Below are 16,138 nucleotides of genomic sequence, written 5' to 3' on the forward strand. Positions count from 1 at the left end.
AATGAACGCTTCCTTGATGGAAGCCAGTCTGCATTCTTCCTTCTAATTCTTGAATCTTCCCTATAGAACTTCCAAGTGGTGGTCTCTACCTTGAGTCCTTCTAATGATGAAAAATTTGTGATTTCATAAATTGCTGTAATTTTAATGAGCTAATATTTATTTCCTTTCTCCTTTTCCAAAGGCTAAAATACATATGTAATCTCTTTTCCATATAAAATCTTACATGAGTGGTACCAAAAGGCAGCATTTATAGCTATTGTTGAAAGAAATTCAATGGGTCTGTTTAAAGTTATTTGATAGTAATATCTTAAGAGACCAGAATAAGAGGCCATTAGTGCACAAAGAGTCACAAAAGTCCACTAAATCCACAGAGACACACATAAATTTTACCTGTCTTAAGGTGTGGCTCCTCTGGTTTATGTCACACCATGATGAATACAGATGAAGCCTCCAATCTCCTGAGTCTCTGGCTTTCTTTTTCTGTGTCTATCTTTACTTTTCCTCTGAATTCTTCTCTAAGTCCATAGTATTTTCTTCCTCTTTCTTCCTCTACTCTTTCATGACTTTTTCAGCAACTAAGATTTAAAGTTAAAGTTTTATTTTAGTTTATGGTACTTAATGAATAAATTTCACAGTTTGATCTTAATGCCTGAGTGAAATGTTTTGTTGCACTAAAATTTTTAAATGAAAAATATAAAAGCATACATTTGTATTTGTCTATAACTGCATAAAGAAATCCTAGAAATGTATCCCCTAAATAATAAGTTAAAAAGCTCACTGGCCAAGCAAATGTGAGAGGGCTTGTTGTGAGAGCTTTCACTGAATTCTTTATACTTAACTACTAAATTTGTAACTGTATTATGTGTTTAAAGAATTAAATGAAAATATTCAATTATTTCTTTGCCAAATAACCATGCTGAATTTTCCAACTCTGGGTAATGAAAAACCCAAAAGAAAATAATTCCCTAGTCCTAAGATAAATTCAGATTTTATGTTACTTGTCATTTTTGGCATTAGAGTTGAAACAGAAGAGCAATCTCTAATCTCCCTGACACTAAAATTGTTGTCTTATGTTATTTTTTCCTAGAATATTTGTCTGAGCAAAATATATTAAAATCATTTAAATATTTCCTTGATGGGAGCAATAGCTTCAGAGTTGCCTAGAAAGTAATCAGGTATTGCCTACTAAACTTTGATTGAATCATATGTAATGATTACTTTTATGTGTCGCTTTGGTAGGGTCACAAGGGCCAGACATTTGTTTCAACATCATTCTGGATGTTTGTGAGTGAATTTCTGGATAAGATTTACATGTAAATCGGTGGACTTTTGGAATAGCAGATTGCCATCCATTATGCAGGTGGGGTCCTCACCTAATTAATCGAATGCTTGAAGACAATAAAAAGAATGCCTTCCCCTGTGCAAGTGGGAATTCTGCCAGAAGATAGCCTTTAAGCTTGAACTGCAACATCAGCCCATCAGATCTTTCTGGTTCTAAAGATGGACTGCCTTCCCCATTGATTTGTCAGGGCTCTACTATCATGTAAGGCAACTCCTCTCTCTCTCGCTCTCTCGCTCTCTCTCATACATTTATATCCTGTTGGCTCTGTTAATACATCATGCAATTAAATGTACTCATTCAACAAACTAGGGTCCTCCACCGCACATGTGCCAGGTGCTGTGCTAATTGCTAGTGACACAAAGATGACTAAGACAGAGCCCCTGCAACAGGAAATCTATTAGTCATGGGGGAAGAGTTGAATAAGGCAAGGCGGTAAACTGAACTGTTACAAGTGATACCCTACTAGCAAGAGGGACCCCAAGAAAGAGTGGTCATCCTTGGATGTGGCAGTGGAGGGAGCTTTCTGGAGAAAAGGACAGCTGAAGGGATCTTTACTTGCTCCTTTCTGGTGGAAGGAGTGGGTCTGCAGTGTCCACACCTTCTGCCTGGTGACCTGGACTCACTTCCCCACTTTGTGCCTCTGGCCTGACAGTCACATAAGATAACGATGGGACCCATCTGTTGGGCTTTGAGGTAACTAGATACAAGCTTCCTATAAACACTAAGTAGGAGTAAAACGAATAAAGCATACCCATTTTTCTGTTTTTCTGATCTTCTTTCAAAGTTAGTAAATCTGATAACTATTATCTCCTTATATTTATAGAAATCCAGCTCATAGTCTATCAATGCAATATTTTAAAAATCACTCACCAGATATATATTTAAATTATCACTAAGAAGATTGATTAATTTTTGAATGGAAATAAATGGCATACTTATTATTAACTCATTTATTTATTAAAGTTCTAATATGAAAGAAAAAACTATTACCACTCTCCCTTTGCCACAATGCTCTTATAAATCTACATGCCACACAGCATGTAAAATATACACACGATTGTGTACTTTATAGGCTATTAGTTGAGATATTTATATTTTATAAGAGATACACATGATTTACATCTCTACAACTCATGAAAAAAAACAATTTTACCTAAAAAAAATCCATCTTCGGTACTCAAGACCAAAGTATTTCCTCAAATCAATATCAGATTCATTAAGGTAGAATAGGGATTTGAAAGAAAGTATGAAAATTGAAACATCTAAGTGAATACAGGCAGATATCATTAAAACTGAGGTTTTTCAATCAAAAAAACACCAAGGTTTGGAAACCAGAAAGCATAAGCTGTTTAACAGCAGGTTTTGATGCTGAATTTACAGGATGTAAATTCTGCCCAGCACATAAAGAAAATGAGAAAAAAATATTCCCTGAGCACCCCTCTGAGAGTCATAGGCAAAACAGGACTAGGAGAAAGCATAGCAGCCCCTACCAGCGCTTCTAGGAAATATGAAATAAATCATAGATGAAATAAAATATCTGTTTTCCAGCCATCTGGTTCCTGGCTCCAGACAGAGACAACTCCATGTACCCTAAAAGGCCTGGCCCCAGGCTGGTGAGAGGTGGTGGGCACCTTCAAACACGAGCATTCTTCATCCAACCTGGCTTCCATCCGGTGAGAATACACAGCACTCTGACATTGTTTTTCTGGTACTCACAACTTGGTTGAGCAGTTCGGTAGAACCAGGCAGGCACTGGAAGAGTGCTCTCTTACTGCAGGTAGACACATGGTGTTGTTATTACAACAGCTTCCCTTTCTATTAATAAGAAGTGGGGGTAAGGTGTATGTGTGCGTGTGCATGCACATGTGTGTGATGGTTTATCTTTATTCAAAACTAGATATTTCTTCTAAATTGCCAGAATGGAATCACACTTGCTGATAATGCTATAAACAAATAAAAAATTTTTACCTTTCCGTCACACATCCCAAATGATTACAATGAATATATGCAAGGTGTTCAGATTTATAATTTTTTGACCATGCAGGTATCTAGGGACTCTTCCTTCATTTTTACTTCACCCAGTTTATTACTTTTTAGACTTTAAGACAGTAATATCCATTTTTACAAGCACATGGGGACATCTCCCTCAGACTGGGTGTTTGCTGCTCTTATCCTCTCTGGACCAAATGCCCCATGAAGGCAGGGCCTTCATCTGCAAGTCTGATGCTGAGCACAGTGCTAAGAGAAAACAGTCACCTCAACGTTAGTGCAATAGTTGTGTTACCTCATTCCATACTCACAAACCCTCAAGGTAGCCATTTTTATCTCCATTTTACAAAGAAACATGCTTAAAGCACTTAGCTTCCTTACACATAGCCACACAGCTAATCAAGGGGTGATGCAGGTGACATATGTCAACCTTTAACCAAATGTCACCCTTCGAGTGAGATGAGAGTCCTTACATTACTAGTCCTCAATACAATGTAGTTTCATCGTGGAAATTAAGACAAGTGGAGAGCTTGCCCTTGGGTGATGGGTGTGGCTCTTACGAACTGTGAGCATCCTTGGGAGAGGAGTTGGTGGCCCTCACCACTGTTCTCCGGGTCCCCCTAAATCAGCTTGGTTTCATTTATTTACCGCCATCTGCCTAGAAGGCTTTGCTAGTATGAAGCACAAGCCTAGATATGAGTAAGATTTTCGGTAAGAATTTTTCTGATCCCTTTCAAACATCCAAGACCATTTGGGAAGAAATTAAGCAGACACTAACAAAAAGGATCATAGGGAAGGAAAAAGAGCAGTGAAAAGAAGGAAAAATGGTAAAGGGCCAGCACGTATGATGGCCAGATAGCTAAAGACCGCCATCTGCCAGAAGATTTTCCTGGATCAACAGAGCTTTCCTGATGTTGATCAGAGAGGTAAAAACTGGACCTTGGAGGAAAGATTAAGTGGATTATTGTACTTAAGGAAGAAAAGGCAGGGAAGTGGCATAATAGTCTTCAGGTACCCAAGGAGATGACATATTCTTCATTTCCACAGACAGCAAAAACAAAAAAGAAAGAGGCAAAACAAACGTATCCTGAAGCAAAAGGCATTCAGAGTGCCAATAAGAAAGTCTAATTTCATCAGTACCCCGGTGATTCTCAACCTGTTTGGGCTTGTCCTTCCTTGTTTTTGTTTGTTTTTATGGCAGAGTTTTGAAAATCACCCAAGGGGAAAAAAGACTGGGTGACATATGTACACGCACATTAAAATTAATGTGAATTGAAGTGAATTTTGTTGATGGTGACCCAGCCAGATTTTAATGCCAAGCTCAGGCTGATGGGACAGGCGGGCTTTACAGGGAGGAATATTTGAGATAAGGATGTCTCAACACGTTCTTGAGCGGACGTTACCACATTCATCGTGGGCCTTCTAGACAGTCACCACCGCACCCCGACAACAATTGTTGCCCAGCTTCTACTCACTTGGAGCCCTAGTATCTGTCCTTTTAGCAAACCAAAACCACCGTATGCAGATTTTGTATGGAGGCCAATTTCAGGCTGCTTCTGTGTGAGAAAAGTGACGAGGTGTTCAGGAAAGAGGCCAGACCAGGATCAGGCAGCCCTGGGTTCACATCCTGGCTCCTCCTCTTGGCTGAATGAGTTTGACCAAGTATGCAGACTCGGGTGTGTAGGGGTCACAGGTGTTAGCTACTGTCCTTTGTCCTTCTCTGGCATGGAGTCACCATGGTATAGACTGCCACTAACAGAGGGCAGTGTCTCTGTGTGTCTGGGTCTTAAAAATGGATATAAAATACCGGATCCTGATTTGCCAAGTAAAGAGAGTGAAAAACATCAGATTCTCTTCCAAAACACAGTGGTTTATGAAAAATATAAACGATCAGAAGGTTAGTAATTAAAAAGTCTTTTCATGTTGAAGTTAGGGACTGACTGGCACCACAAAGAACTCATCCGCCTCTGCAGGCAGCTTCACACAGTCCCTAAGCCACCCATTTTGGATGTCAGAGGTCCTGGGGAGAAAACCAGTCCAGGAGTTTATTCCAACTTTACTCAGGTGCATTTGTGAGGGTGGCTACTTGCAGCCTCACAGCCAACTCCGTACACACGCGTGTGCGTGCACAAGCACGCCTGTGGGTTTGCACACAAAAGCAAGGAGCTTGGGTCACAGAGACAGGCACTTCCATTATATGTGTTCCAGACATGAGTCTCAGCAATGATTAACAGCCTAAGCATTTCCCTCACTGGTTCTTTATAAATGATTCTTTTTCATCAGCCACAGCTCATCATCATGGTTGTGCCTGAGTCAGTATCCTGAGCCTTCACACCAGCATTCCAGAGTTCTTGTGAGGATGACAAGGAACCCAGACACTCACTAAATGCTGTCAACCCTGAAGATGCTGATGGCTTAATCAAGTGAGGGCTTCACATATTTTCTGAGTATGAGGCCTCCTTCTAAAATGTCAACAACCTGCAAGGACCACCTCCAGCAGAGCAGTTATACTTGCACTCTCTGTTGATTAAGACTAAATAGGACAAAAAGATATGGTACATTTACATAATCACAAAGCACCTACATACAGGTTATAAACTGGGGGAAGGATGACCTCTGTATTCCATCTATGCACAATACATAGTAAGCTCCTTTGCAGTCATTTCATCTCTTCCTAGGGGTCTGCCACCCATTGGCTGGGAACTGTTAACATAAAGTATATATAATTGTGGGTCTGCTGCTTGCTCTGTGCATTTAAAGCACAAATACAGTGTGAAATCAGTAGAAATGAAGATACCAGAAATGATATGGTCTGACCCATCCTGACCCACCTTGAAGAGATCAAGCCCCTTACCAACAGTGGTCTGAGAATGGTAAGGTAGCCTCTTGCTCACTGTGCAATGCAGGCAACACAGTATGCTTTATCAATAGGCAGAGAGAGCTTTTATATAAAAAATAAATATGCTAAATTATCAGTGGATTTGCAGTGATGTTAACCTAACGTGAACTCAGCATTTCAACTTGGTATCACTTTGACTCATATCATCTGTATTTCTAGGCACTCTAATTTGGTTTAGGTATTTATTTTTAATGTGGTTCTGAAGAGCACTATGGGATGAACGTATTTCCCCAAAGGAAACAAATGATGTTAATTCCAAGGGACTGTCACACTTTGCTACAAAGCATACTCTAGAATACAATAAATGATGAAGGAAGCTGAAAACTGATGTTCCTTTTTCTTTGCCGCTCAGTAAAAACTCACTATTGAGTGGGCTTCTGATGCTCTTCCAGGCTCATGAAGCCGTGGTCTGGACCCTGCAATCTCTGTCCTGCATCTTCCAGTGCCTGGCTGTCTGCACTCTGCCACACTGCTCTTTCACCTCCTCATTCTCAATGATCCCTCCGACCCCTGGGTATTTGAACCTACTCCTGGATCTATCTGGATGCCTTTCCTACAGCCATTTCACCAGTTAACTCCCACTCACCCTGAGAGCTCAACTCACAAGACTATGTTCTGTAAGAAGCTTTGTCAGAAATCCGCACTGTGGCCAGCTTCCCCGCTTCCTCCTTGTTACGGCTTCTCCTAGCACCTTTCTCTCTCGCCTTGAACTTCTCATAGTTTCTACCTTACATTCGTTTGGTTATTTTATTAATACAAATCTGCCTTACTGAACTGAACCCACAAGGGCAGAATGTACGTATCCGTTCATCACTGTTTCTCTAATGCCTGAGCTTTGCTCTGCACTTAGGGAGTCTCAGTAACAAGAGGAGCCTTGTTCATTTGCTGAATGAATGAATGAAACATATTCTTTTCTGTATTTGATACAAATAAAGGAAAGGGGAAGACATGACACTGAGATATCCTGGTATAGCTAGAGGTAGTATGGTCATGATGAAGAGATTGGATCTTAGAGGAGACAAATTAATGACTCAAGCACGTTTTAGCTCCGTGACCTTAAGCAAATTATTTCACCTTTCTGAGCCTCAGTTTCCCCATTTGACCAAAAATGAGAATGTTTACCTCAAAGGATGGTTGTGAAGTAAAACTAAAATACATACAAAATAAAAATTGGTCTCCTCCTCACTTATTACCTTCTTATATTTTGTTTTGTGAAAGACAAAATGTGAAGGGTACCAGCCTAACTTGTCAGTGTTTAAAGCCACCCTTCTAACCCACTCCATTTTCCCTTGCAGCAAAATGGGCAGGTTTGCAATACAGCAGGACATGAGATGAGATTGCTAAAAAACAAACATGCTTTGCGTGTTAGGGGTCACGTGCCAGGCTCCTTCCTTAAAGACACTGGAACAAGTGGTCACCACTTGTCACAAGCAACCATTTCATTTATGAACTTTTGTGGATTTCAACAGCCTGTCTTCATTTACCCTCTTGTTTCCCTCTTTCCAAGTTAGTGTGTCATTTTGTAAAAAGCTTCAAAATAGCTTTGGAGTCAAGTTTAAAATAGCATCCAGCGATTCCATTTATTTTAAGGACAAAGACTAATCTGGGCTGTTAGAATCAAGGGCTGTGTTCCCTCTATTGAGCTGGGCGCTAGTGACCTGGGTGTGCTCACCTTGTGTGATCATTCATAGAGCTTTACCTGTTAGATGTGTGCACTTTTCTGTGTGTATGTTACGGTTCATTCCACCTCTGTGGAAAATGTGTTGAGATTTGAAATCACCCTGATCCTCTGTTCAGATGGCTGTAATTTAAACAGAAGGGACCAAAGTCACCTTGTGCTACTCTCTCTCCTTCCATTCCTTTGTCTTCCTGTTCCATTCTCCACCACTGCAGGAGCACACATTCACACACACACACACACACACACACACACACACACTCCATTTACATGCAGCAGCCAGAAAGATGGCTCTAAAATGTCCACTCACCCTCTGCTATGTCCTGAATGTCTGTGTCCCCTCTCCCAGAATACCTCTGTTGATGCCATGCCCCCTCAGAGTGATTGCAAATGGAGGCAGAGACTTGGGTTGTAATTAGAGAGAGGTCTTGGATGAGGTCTTGGACTGGGGCTCCCATGATGGCATTGATGTTGTTATAAAAAGAGAAAGAAAAGAGCGAGCTTGCTCTCTCTTTCAGCCCAGTGAGGACACTAAGAGAAGATTCTGAGTACAAGAGAAAAAGATCAGAACCTGACTATGCTGGCACCCTGATCTCACACTTCCAGCCTCAGGACTATGAGAAATACACTTCTGTTTTCATAGAACCACTCTAGGCACGAAAAGACACCTCCTTTCCCTGAAATCTGGATGCCTTTCCATTTTTCTTAAAGTAAAATTGAAGCCCATTGTCATATCCAACAGATTCTTCGAGATCTGGCTTTCACCTCCTTCTCCAGCATCACCTTAGGGCTCAGAATGTGGGAGTCCTGGGTATCTTAGCTTCTACCCCACACTCTAACACTGTGTGTGGCACATAATAGGTACATAGTTGATATTTGCTGCATGAGGCAGGAACTGAATAAACATCAAACACTCTTTTATTCTTGCCTCTGCTTTTTCTCTGCAATCAAGTCCCCCACCCTGTGCCCAGTTCTTATCAGATGCTTCCCTTCCGGGGCTCTGCCCTAATCATCTACCCTGTTCCAATCCTCCCGGCTGGTCCTGCTTCACTCTGCCAGGCCAGGAGGGAGTTCTGCCCTGCTCCACCCCAGGCAGCCTCCCGTCTGCTGTGGGTCCTGCGGGGAGCTAATTCAACCCGACTGACACCCTGGCTTCCTGTGCTTCGCTCCACCCAGCCCAGCCTTGTGCTTTGCCGACACCCACCTGCTGCCTGGGCTTCTACATGCCACCTGCCTCACACTCCCCACAGCGGTCCCACCCACCTGCTTGGATGCTCCCAGTCTGCCACCAGCGGGTGTGGCCTGCAGAGTCCCCGCCAAAGAGCTCTGGGGTTCTCAGCTCCAATCAGGCCAGTGCCATCTGCCAAGCACTGCTCCCTCAGCTTCCTTCTTCTCCCTGCTCAGTCCCTACGAACCATCTAGATGACTTATAATACCTACTATAATGTAAATACCATGTAAAGGGTTATTATGCTGTTTTACTTAAGGAACAGTCTGCACATAAGCAGTACAGACACAATATTTTTTCTAAATACTTTCTACCCATGTTTTCTTGAATCCTCAGATGTGGAATCTGCAGGACCATGATGCCTGTGATTCCCAGTGGGCTTGGACCACCGAGCAGAGTCCTTCCCCGAAGGAGATGCTAAGAGGTGGAATAAAGGGATGACTTGAGTACACCCCATCTTTTCTTATATGAGAGAAAACAGAGGCCTCAACAACTTAAATGAGTTGCAAAAGTCATGAAACCACTTGGTGTACAGTCAAAGTCCAAGTCTGCCTCCCAGGCCAGGGCTCTATCACCTACATGGGATGGCTTCAGCCGTTCCTTTCCTGAAGAAGTGAGGTAATAAGCCCTATTTATTTTACCTTTGCTTTTCATTTTTTATACTGCTTTAAACAGATTCCACAATCAAAGAGCAAGTTATGCAATTCTGAGCATGAAAAATATACGTTTAGCATTTTTAAGAAGTTGATTACAAAAAACAGAGCAGGGTGCATCCACTTAGGACGCTGCTTTTGTGTTTAATTACAAAGTATGAAATAAATGCAACTGCATGTAGTGCCATCTAGCTGGGAAGAACACATACACACTTTGGTGATTTCCCATCAACTTCCCTCATTCTGCAAGGGTAACGTGAGCTAAGAAGTGCCATTTTTCCATGAGACTTCCGTATCTCTGTAATATACTATGTGGTCTGCAAAACGCACAACCATGCCTATAGTATTTTGTTAAAATATATCTAACATAAAATTTACATTTTAATCATTTTCAAGTGAAATTCAGTGGCATTTAAATTCTTTAACAATGTTGTGCAATATCACCTCAATCCATCTCCAAAATGTTTTCATCACCTAAACAGAAACTATGTTAGCTTTCCATTACTAAAAAAAAAAAGAACAAAACCAGAAATGATCAACTTATAAAGAGGAAATGTTACTTTGGCTTACAGTTTGGGAGGTTTCAGTCAACGGTGGAGTGGAGGAGTGTTACTTTTGGGCCTGTGGTGAGGAAGTATATATCCTGTTGGGAGAACATGGCAGAGGAAGCTGCTGACCTTGTAACAGGAAGCAAAAAGAGACAGAAAGGCCCAATATCCCCCTTCAAGGGCATGCTGCAGCTGACCTTCCTCTCTCCCTAAAGCTCCCACCTCTGAAAGCTTCCAATACCCCCCAACCACACCATAAGCTGGTAACCAACACATGGTCCTTCAGGGGACACCTATCCAAACTATAGCAGAAACTCTGTACTCATTTAACAAAACTTCCCATACTCCTACCCCCCACCCCTTAGCAACCATTCTACTTTCCGTTTCTATGAATTTAACCACTTTAGCACCTCATATAAATGGAATCATACACCATTTGTCCTGCTGTGCCTGGCTTATTTGACTTAGTATCATGTCCTGAAGGTTCACCCATGCTGTAGCGTGTGTCAGAATTCCCATCTTTTTGTGGCTGAATAATATTCCTTTGTGTATCCACCATTTTGTCTATCTGCTCATCTGTCAATGGACAATTAGGTTGTTCCACCTTTTGGCTATTGTGAACAATGCTGCTATGAACATAAGTGTGTAAATATCTCTTTGAGCTCATGCTTCTTATTCTTTTCTGTATTAAGCAGTGGGATGGATACCCTGGATTATATGGAAATTCTTTATTTGGCTTTTTGAGGAACTACAAAACTGTCTTCTGCAAATGCAGCACCATTTTACATTTACACCAACAATGCATGAGGGTTCCAATTTCACTACATTCTCAGCAACACTGATCATTTTGTTTTTGCTTTAATAATAGCTATCCTAATGAGTGTGCAGTGAAGTCTCATTGTGGTTTTGATTGTAGGGTGTGTGTGTGTGTTTATGTGTGTGAGTGAGGTCAGAGCAGAGCAGCTGATTCTCTTGGGACTGGAAAAGAACTCTACCATTACATCCCAAGCCCTAACCTCTCAATAAGGCCAAGACATCAGTTCCCAGGGAGAGGATATAACTCTTGATCTCAACCCAGATGCTGTAAGCAAGTTCATAAGAGTTTACAGAAGCACGTTTATCTGAGAAGCTGGAATCTTTCCATGTCTTTTCAAATTTACTTCCTGAAGATTCTTCAAAACCTTAGAGAAAAAAATAGAGGGAAGTGAGAAAAAGGTAGGAGAATTAGGGTGCACACCAGAACCCAGTGTGGTCAAGGAGAGGAACATACATTATCCAAGTACCTTTGTTAAGGAAAGGGATTAGGCTCCTCTCTCTGAGTTGCCAAAGCAAGTCCTATGAGAGTTAGAATCCATCCCAGACTCAAAGATAGAATCAGATATTAACAAGGGAGAAATTCAAAATCTGGGTATCAGGTTACCAGGAAGGTCAGAACCTCAGAGATTAGAATCTGGAGTGAAACAGAAGCAAATTAACAGGAAACAAGGTCAAAACACTGGAAGGCCTGCTTTGGACTTCTAAATTGGGATCACTTACACAGGAAATTGGGGACAGGAGAAAACTTGAGGCAACAAGGTTCACGATAACTGTGCACACCCTAGTAAGCACAGAGAAGCAGGTCACCAGCATTATAATGGGATCCCATGGCCCCGGCTACACCCAGGGGTGTGGCTTCGTACACCAAACCAACAGCCATTTCTATGGCATTATCCACTCTCTCCCAGAGAGAGACCCTCCAGGTCTTTCCAAGCAGCTGTCAAGCCAACCATACTTGTTTCCCACTTCTTCAAGGGGATGAACAGAGCAAGCAGAGAATTCAGAGCTTCCAACCCTAGATGGATCTGCCCCACTCCTAAACCAACAGGCAAAAACTTAAAGACTGCTATAGGGAGCAATGAACCCTAGACAGACATTAGTAGAGCAGAGAATCTGAGGTTCTCAGATGGCCCCCAGGATTCCTACCTCCTGATATGCAAGCCTATATGGGTATCATGACCTCCCCTTGAACACAAGGGAGCTATGAATACAAATAATATCATCCACAGGTGAAACAAAGATTCTCCAGGGGTCAACCTGACCTAATCAGAGGAGCTTTTTACAAAGATGGAGTGCCAGAAAAACATGACCACACTGTCCTGAAAACGAACTGCCACTGGGCCCACATGAGGAGGAACTGCTGCCAGCCTCCTTGAGCCAAGAAAGTTCCAAGGCCTTGAAATGTACTTGGAAGAGGACCCAGAGCTTCAAGTTAGTTCACAGCTCAGTAACACCTTGACATCAGCCCGGTGAGAGCCTGAACTGAAGACCCACCTGCATCTGGGTTTCTGATCCTCAGAGACTATGGCTATTTGTGTGGTTCTTATACAGCCATAAAAAATGAATTAACCTCACCTACCTGCTGGAGGACTTAGTCGTAAGTTTAACCTGAACCTCAGGTTTCTCCAACTTGCTCTTTGCTGTGGGAGAGTAGATAAATACACATTATAATTGCATAGATCCCTCATGAGACTTTAAAGAACGTTTGGAGAGGTGTAAGTGTATTGCTCAAAGCCACACAGCTAATTAGTAGCAAACAGAGTGACGATACTTAAACATGACCATAACTAGAAAAATATTGCAAAATGGACCTGCAGATCCAGCAACTGCAAGTGTCTTAAACACCATCTTCTTGAATGCCCCCCAAGATGAGGGCAAACTGAGACAGAGAAACTTAAAGGAGTTTGCACTGTTTTTAGCAAGTTCTGGAGCCGCATCAACATAGGTGAGGTCCTCCAACAAATAACCTCTAGCATGAACTGATTTCCAAAGACAACTCAGCACATACCCAAAACCATTCTCTCCCACTTATCCCAAAATAATCAATGGCAAATAAGATGTGTGGACAGTCCAAGAGCTCACCCAACCACCAACCAAGTTGTTCCAGCTCACACAAGACCTAGTTAGGTGGCCATTAAAATAGCCAGGTCTTTCTCCTTTACGGGAAACCTCAGCTACATAGGAGGGGAAAGTAAGAGAGCATGGAGGCAGACATAGACCGACCGGCAGGATTTCTATGCTTTTTTTAGAAGCCTAGAAACAAAAGAAAATACTGCAGCTTTGCTAGTCAAGGCCTTTTTTGTGGAGGTTGATGTGTGTCAGTCAGATGTGGGGCGTGCGTGCGTGTGTGTGTGTGTGTGTGTGTGTGTGTGTGTGTAAAACCGAGGAGCCTGTCAGAGCCTCATTTTCCAGGATGCAAGTCTCCTCCTAACTGATAACACTCTAAATAACAGGTGAGTGACTCCTGGCAGGAGGGAGATTGTCTGACCTCATTGTTTGCCTTCCCCCCCCCTTTGTTCTTCACAAATAAAGGTTTTTTAATAAACTGAAAGGTCCCCGCTCTTGCCTGATGATAAAATGAAAGGAACCAGTGAGGTATAGTACAACGTGGCAGCAAAAAAGGAGAAGCTCATCAGAAAATAACAAAGGTGCAAGTTAAAGATAAGGCAGCTGTCAGAGATTAATCCTGGCCGCCTGATTGTTTTCTTTAATACCAAAGCCTGCAATAGCAAGCGATAAGTTTGCTGAGTAATTTGGTTTTTGGTGAGGAAATAAAATTCAGGTAGGCCCCATAATTGATTTCCCTTTCTTTAGTTTTCTAAACATTAAACAACAACAACAACAGAAACCCCTGCCTCTGCTACACCTCTTTCTTCCAGCTGCACTGCCAGTCCTGTCCTCTTCGCCAGCCCCCCACTTTTTGATCTCAAAAGCTTCCAGAGGGAAAGTAGGATCAAGAAAGCAATGTTCCTTTCTCCCAGCAACACTGGGGGCAATTTAGATGAAATTCTTAAATTCAGGCCTGTTACAGATTTAATCATATCCTCCAGAAAAATAGCTCCTAATCCCCAGGACCTTGGAATGTTGCCTTATTTGGAAACGGGCTTTGTGGAGGTAGGCAAGTTCAAATGGGGTCAGTACTGTGATTCCCATGCCAATATGACTGGTGACCTTACAGAGATGGGGAACTGGACACAGATACATGCATGCAAGGAGGACGTTATGTGACGAGGAAAACAGAGACAGAGTGAAGCATCTACAAACCAAAAGCTGTCAAACACTGCTGGAAATCCCAGAAGCCATGAGAAAGGCATGAAACAGATTCACCCTCAGCAGCACCAACGGAACCAGCCCTTCTCATCACACAGGTAAGTTAAAATGAAACAACAGCATGGGCCCTAGCGCCATATCACTGCTGTTCTTATAAGAACAGGAGATTCGGACACAGACAAGGACCACATTAAGAAGAGACCACATGAAGACATGGGAATAAGCCAAGGAGAGAGGCTTCAGAAGAAACCAAAGGTGCTGACACCTTGATCTCAGACTTCCAGCTTCCAGGACGGTGAGACAATAAACTTCTGTTGTTTCAACCCGATTGGTGACACTGGGTGGTGGTGTTGCTTTGTTATAGCAATGCTAAGAAACTAATCCCAGGTCTATCTACAATATTTGCATGCAGCAAGGAACCCTCACCTCTAACATAAATATCACATTAATCCAAACTCTCATCGGTGTCTTCTAGCAGTAAGCACAAGACTAAAGAAGTCAGCCAAAAGAAAGAGAAACCTTAAGTGCTGGACCCTCTCCTTTCCTGCTGTGTGTGAGAGGATCAGAGTGCCCTCCCTCTAGGACCATGCCACAGCAGGCACGCAGAGCCCTCTGTCAGCCCTCGAGCCAAGGAGCCATGTTGTTTTTCAAAACTAAAAGCTCAGTATTCAGGATTAATCACAGTGCTGGCACTGTATAATAAATAGATGGGTTTTGGATTACAGGTTGGGCACTTGGTCTCTAAAAGGTCTGTCATCACTGCTTGAGGACATGAGGGCACTTATGGACATGGATACCGGTATCAGTGTCCTTACCATATTCACAGACTCAGCCCTACCTCCTCCTTTGTTCCTGAGCAGCAATCTGGCTGGTGGCAGTGTGTGCTGAGAGAATGGCTTAGAGGTAGGATGCTGCACCAGAAGTCCCCAGTGTCAGGCCAAAGGCTGCATCTCCAACTCCTCGTCTCCAGAGTTTACAGAATCCCTTCCACCTCCTTAAGACCAGTGCTCTGTGCTCTTCCAACTTTGATGCGCACAGGAATGGATCAATCAGAGATCTTGTAAAAGTGCTGATTCTGATTTCGAAGCGTAGGCTGGGACTGCAGAGGGCACATATCTAACAGGCACCCAAGGGGCACTGACCCTCCTAGTGTGCAGCCCACTCCCCAGGAGCAGGCTTGTAGCTCAGTGAAGGGTGAAGGTCATAGCTCACAGAGGTGTTGGGACAGTGGCATGGGAAAGGGGCTGCTCCATGGCAAAGCTTCAAGTGGCTATACAGCTCTACAGATACAGATGTTTCCGGGCTGGGTCTGAAGGAAAAACAGAAAAGGAACCACTCATGGGTATGAAGCTGGGGGCTCTCAAATGAGAAAGTGCAGCACGATCCCAAGCACTTGCGCAAACGCCAGCATCAGCACAGCCTTATTTATTGTGACAAAATGAACAGCCCCCAGGTTGCTCATCCAGCAGCTAATTTCTCATCTTATCTATTATGTGAATGAGATGGGAAAACAGTTTCCTGTTTCTCACAGATATCACTGACATGAAAGATACTGAATGAATTCCCCGGGAAGCCATCCAGTCACATCCATCCACCGGCTCACTGGTTTCAAGGGGAGGAACTGATACAACCAGGAGGTTCCCAGATGGAGAAACGGGAAAGAGACAGCTGTGCAGATGCCCCTGTGTTAATATCACCTTGGAAATGACTGAGAA

General features: G+C 42.7%; 1 protein-coding gene across 2 annotated transcripts in view; it reads right to left on the minus strand.

Annotated features, from left to right (window-relative positions):
- Nucleotides 1-374: 374 nt before the first annotated feature.
- The window catches only part of Mboat1 (membrane bound glycerophospholipid O-acyltransferase 1), a 186,176-nt gene continuing 170,412 nt past the window's right edge, over nucleotides 375-16,138 (minus strand). The window contains exon 14 of one of the 2 annotated variants that reach the window (XR_002395974.2): nucleotides 375-575. Coding sequence is in view for 1 of the 2 variants with exons in the window: in XM_021260574.2 (XP_021116233.1) it covers nucleotides 569-575 (7 nt within the window). In the remaining variant the exon portion in view is untranslated. The remainder of the gene's footprint in view (nucleotides 576-16,138) is intronic. The other variant, XM_021260574.2, reaches the window with a different exon arrangement.

Source organism: Heterocephalus glaber, unplaced genomic scaffold (assembly GCF_053883595.1).
Source record: "Heterocephalus glaber isolate CG9 unplaced genomic scaffold, H.glaber_assembly_v1.0 deba00001472, whole genome shotgun sequence".
Classification (NCBI taxonomy): Eukaryota; Metazoa; Chordata; class Mammalia; order Rodentia; family Bathyergidae; genus Heterocephalus; species Heterocephalus glaber.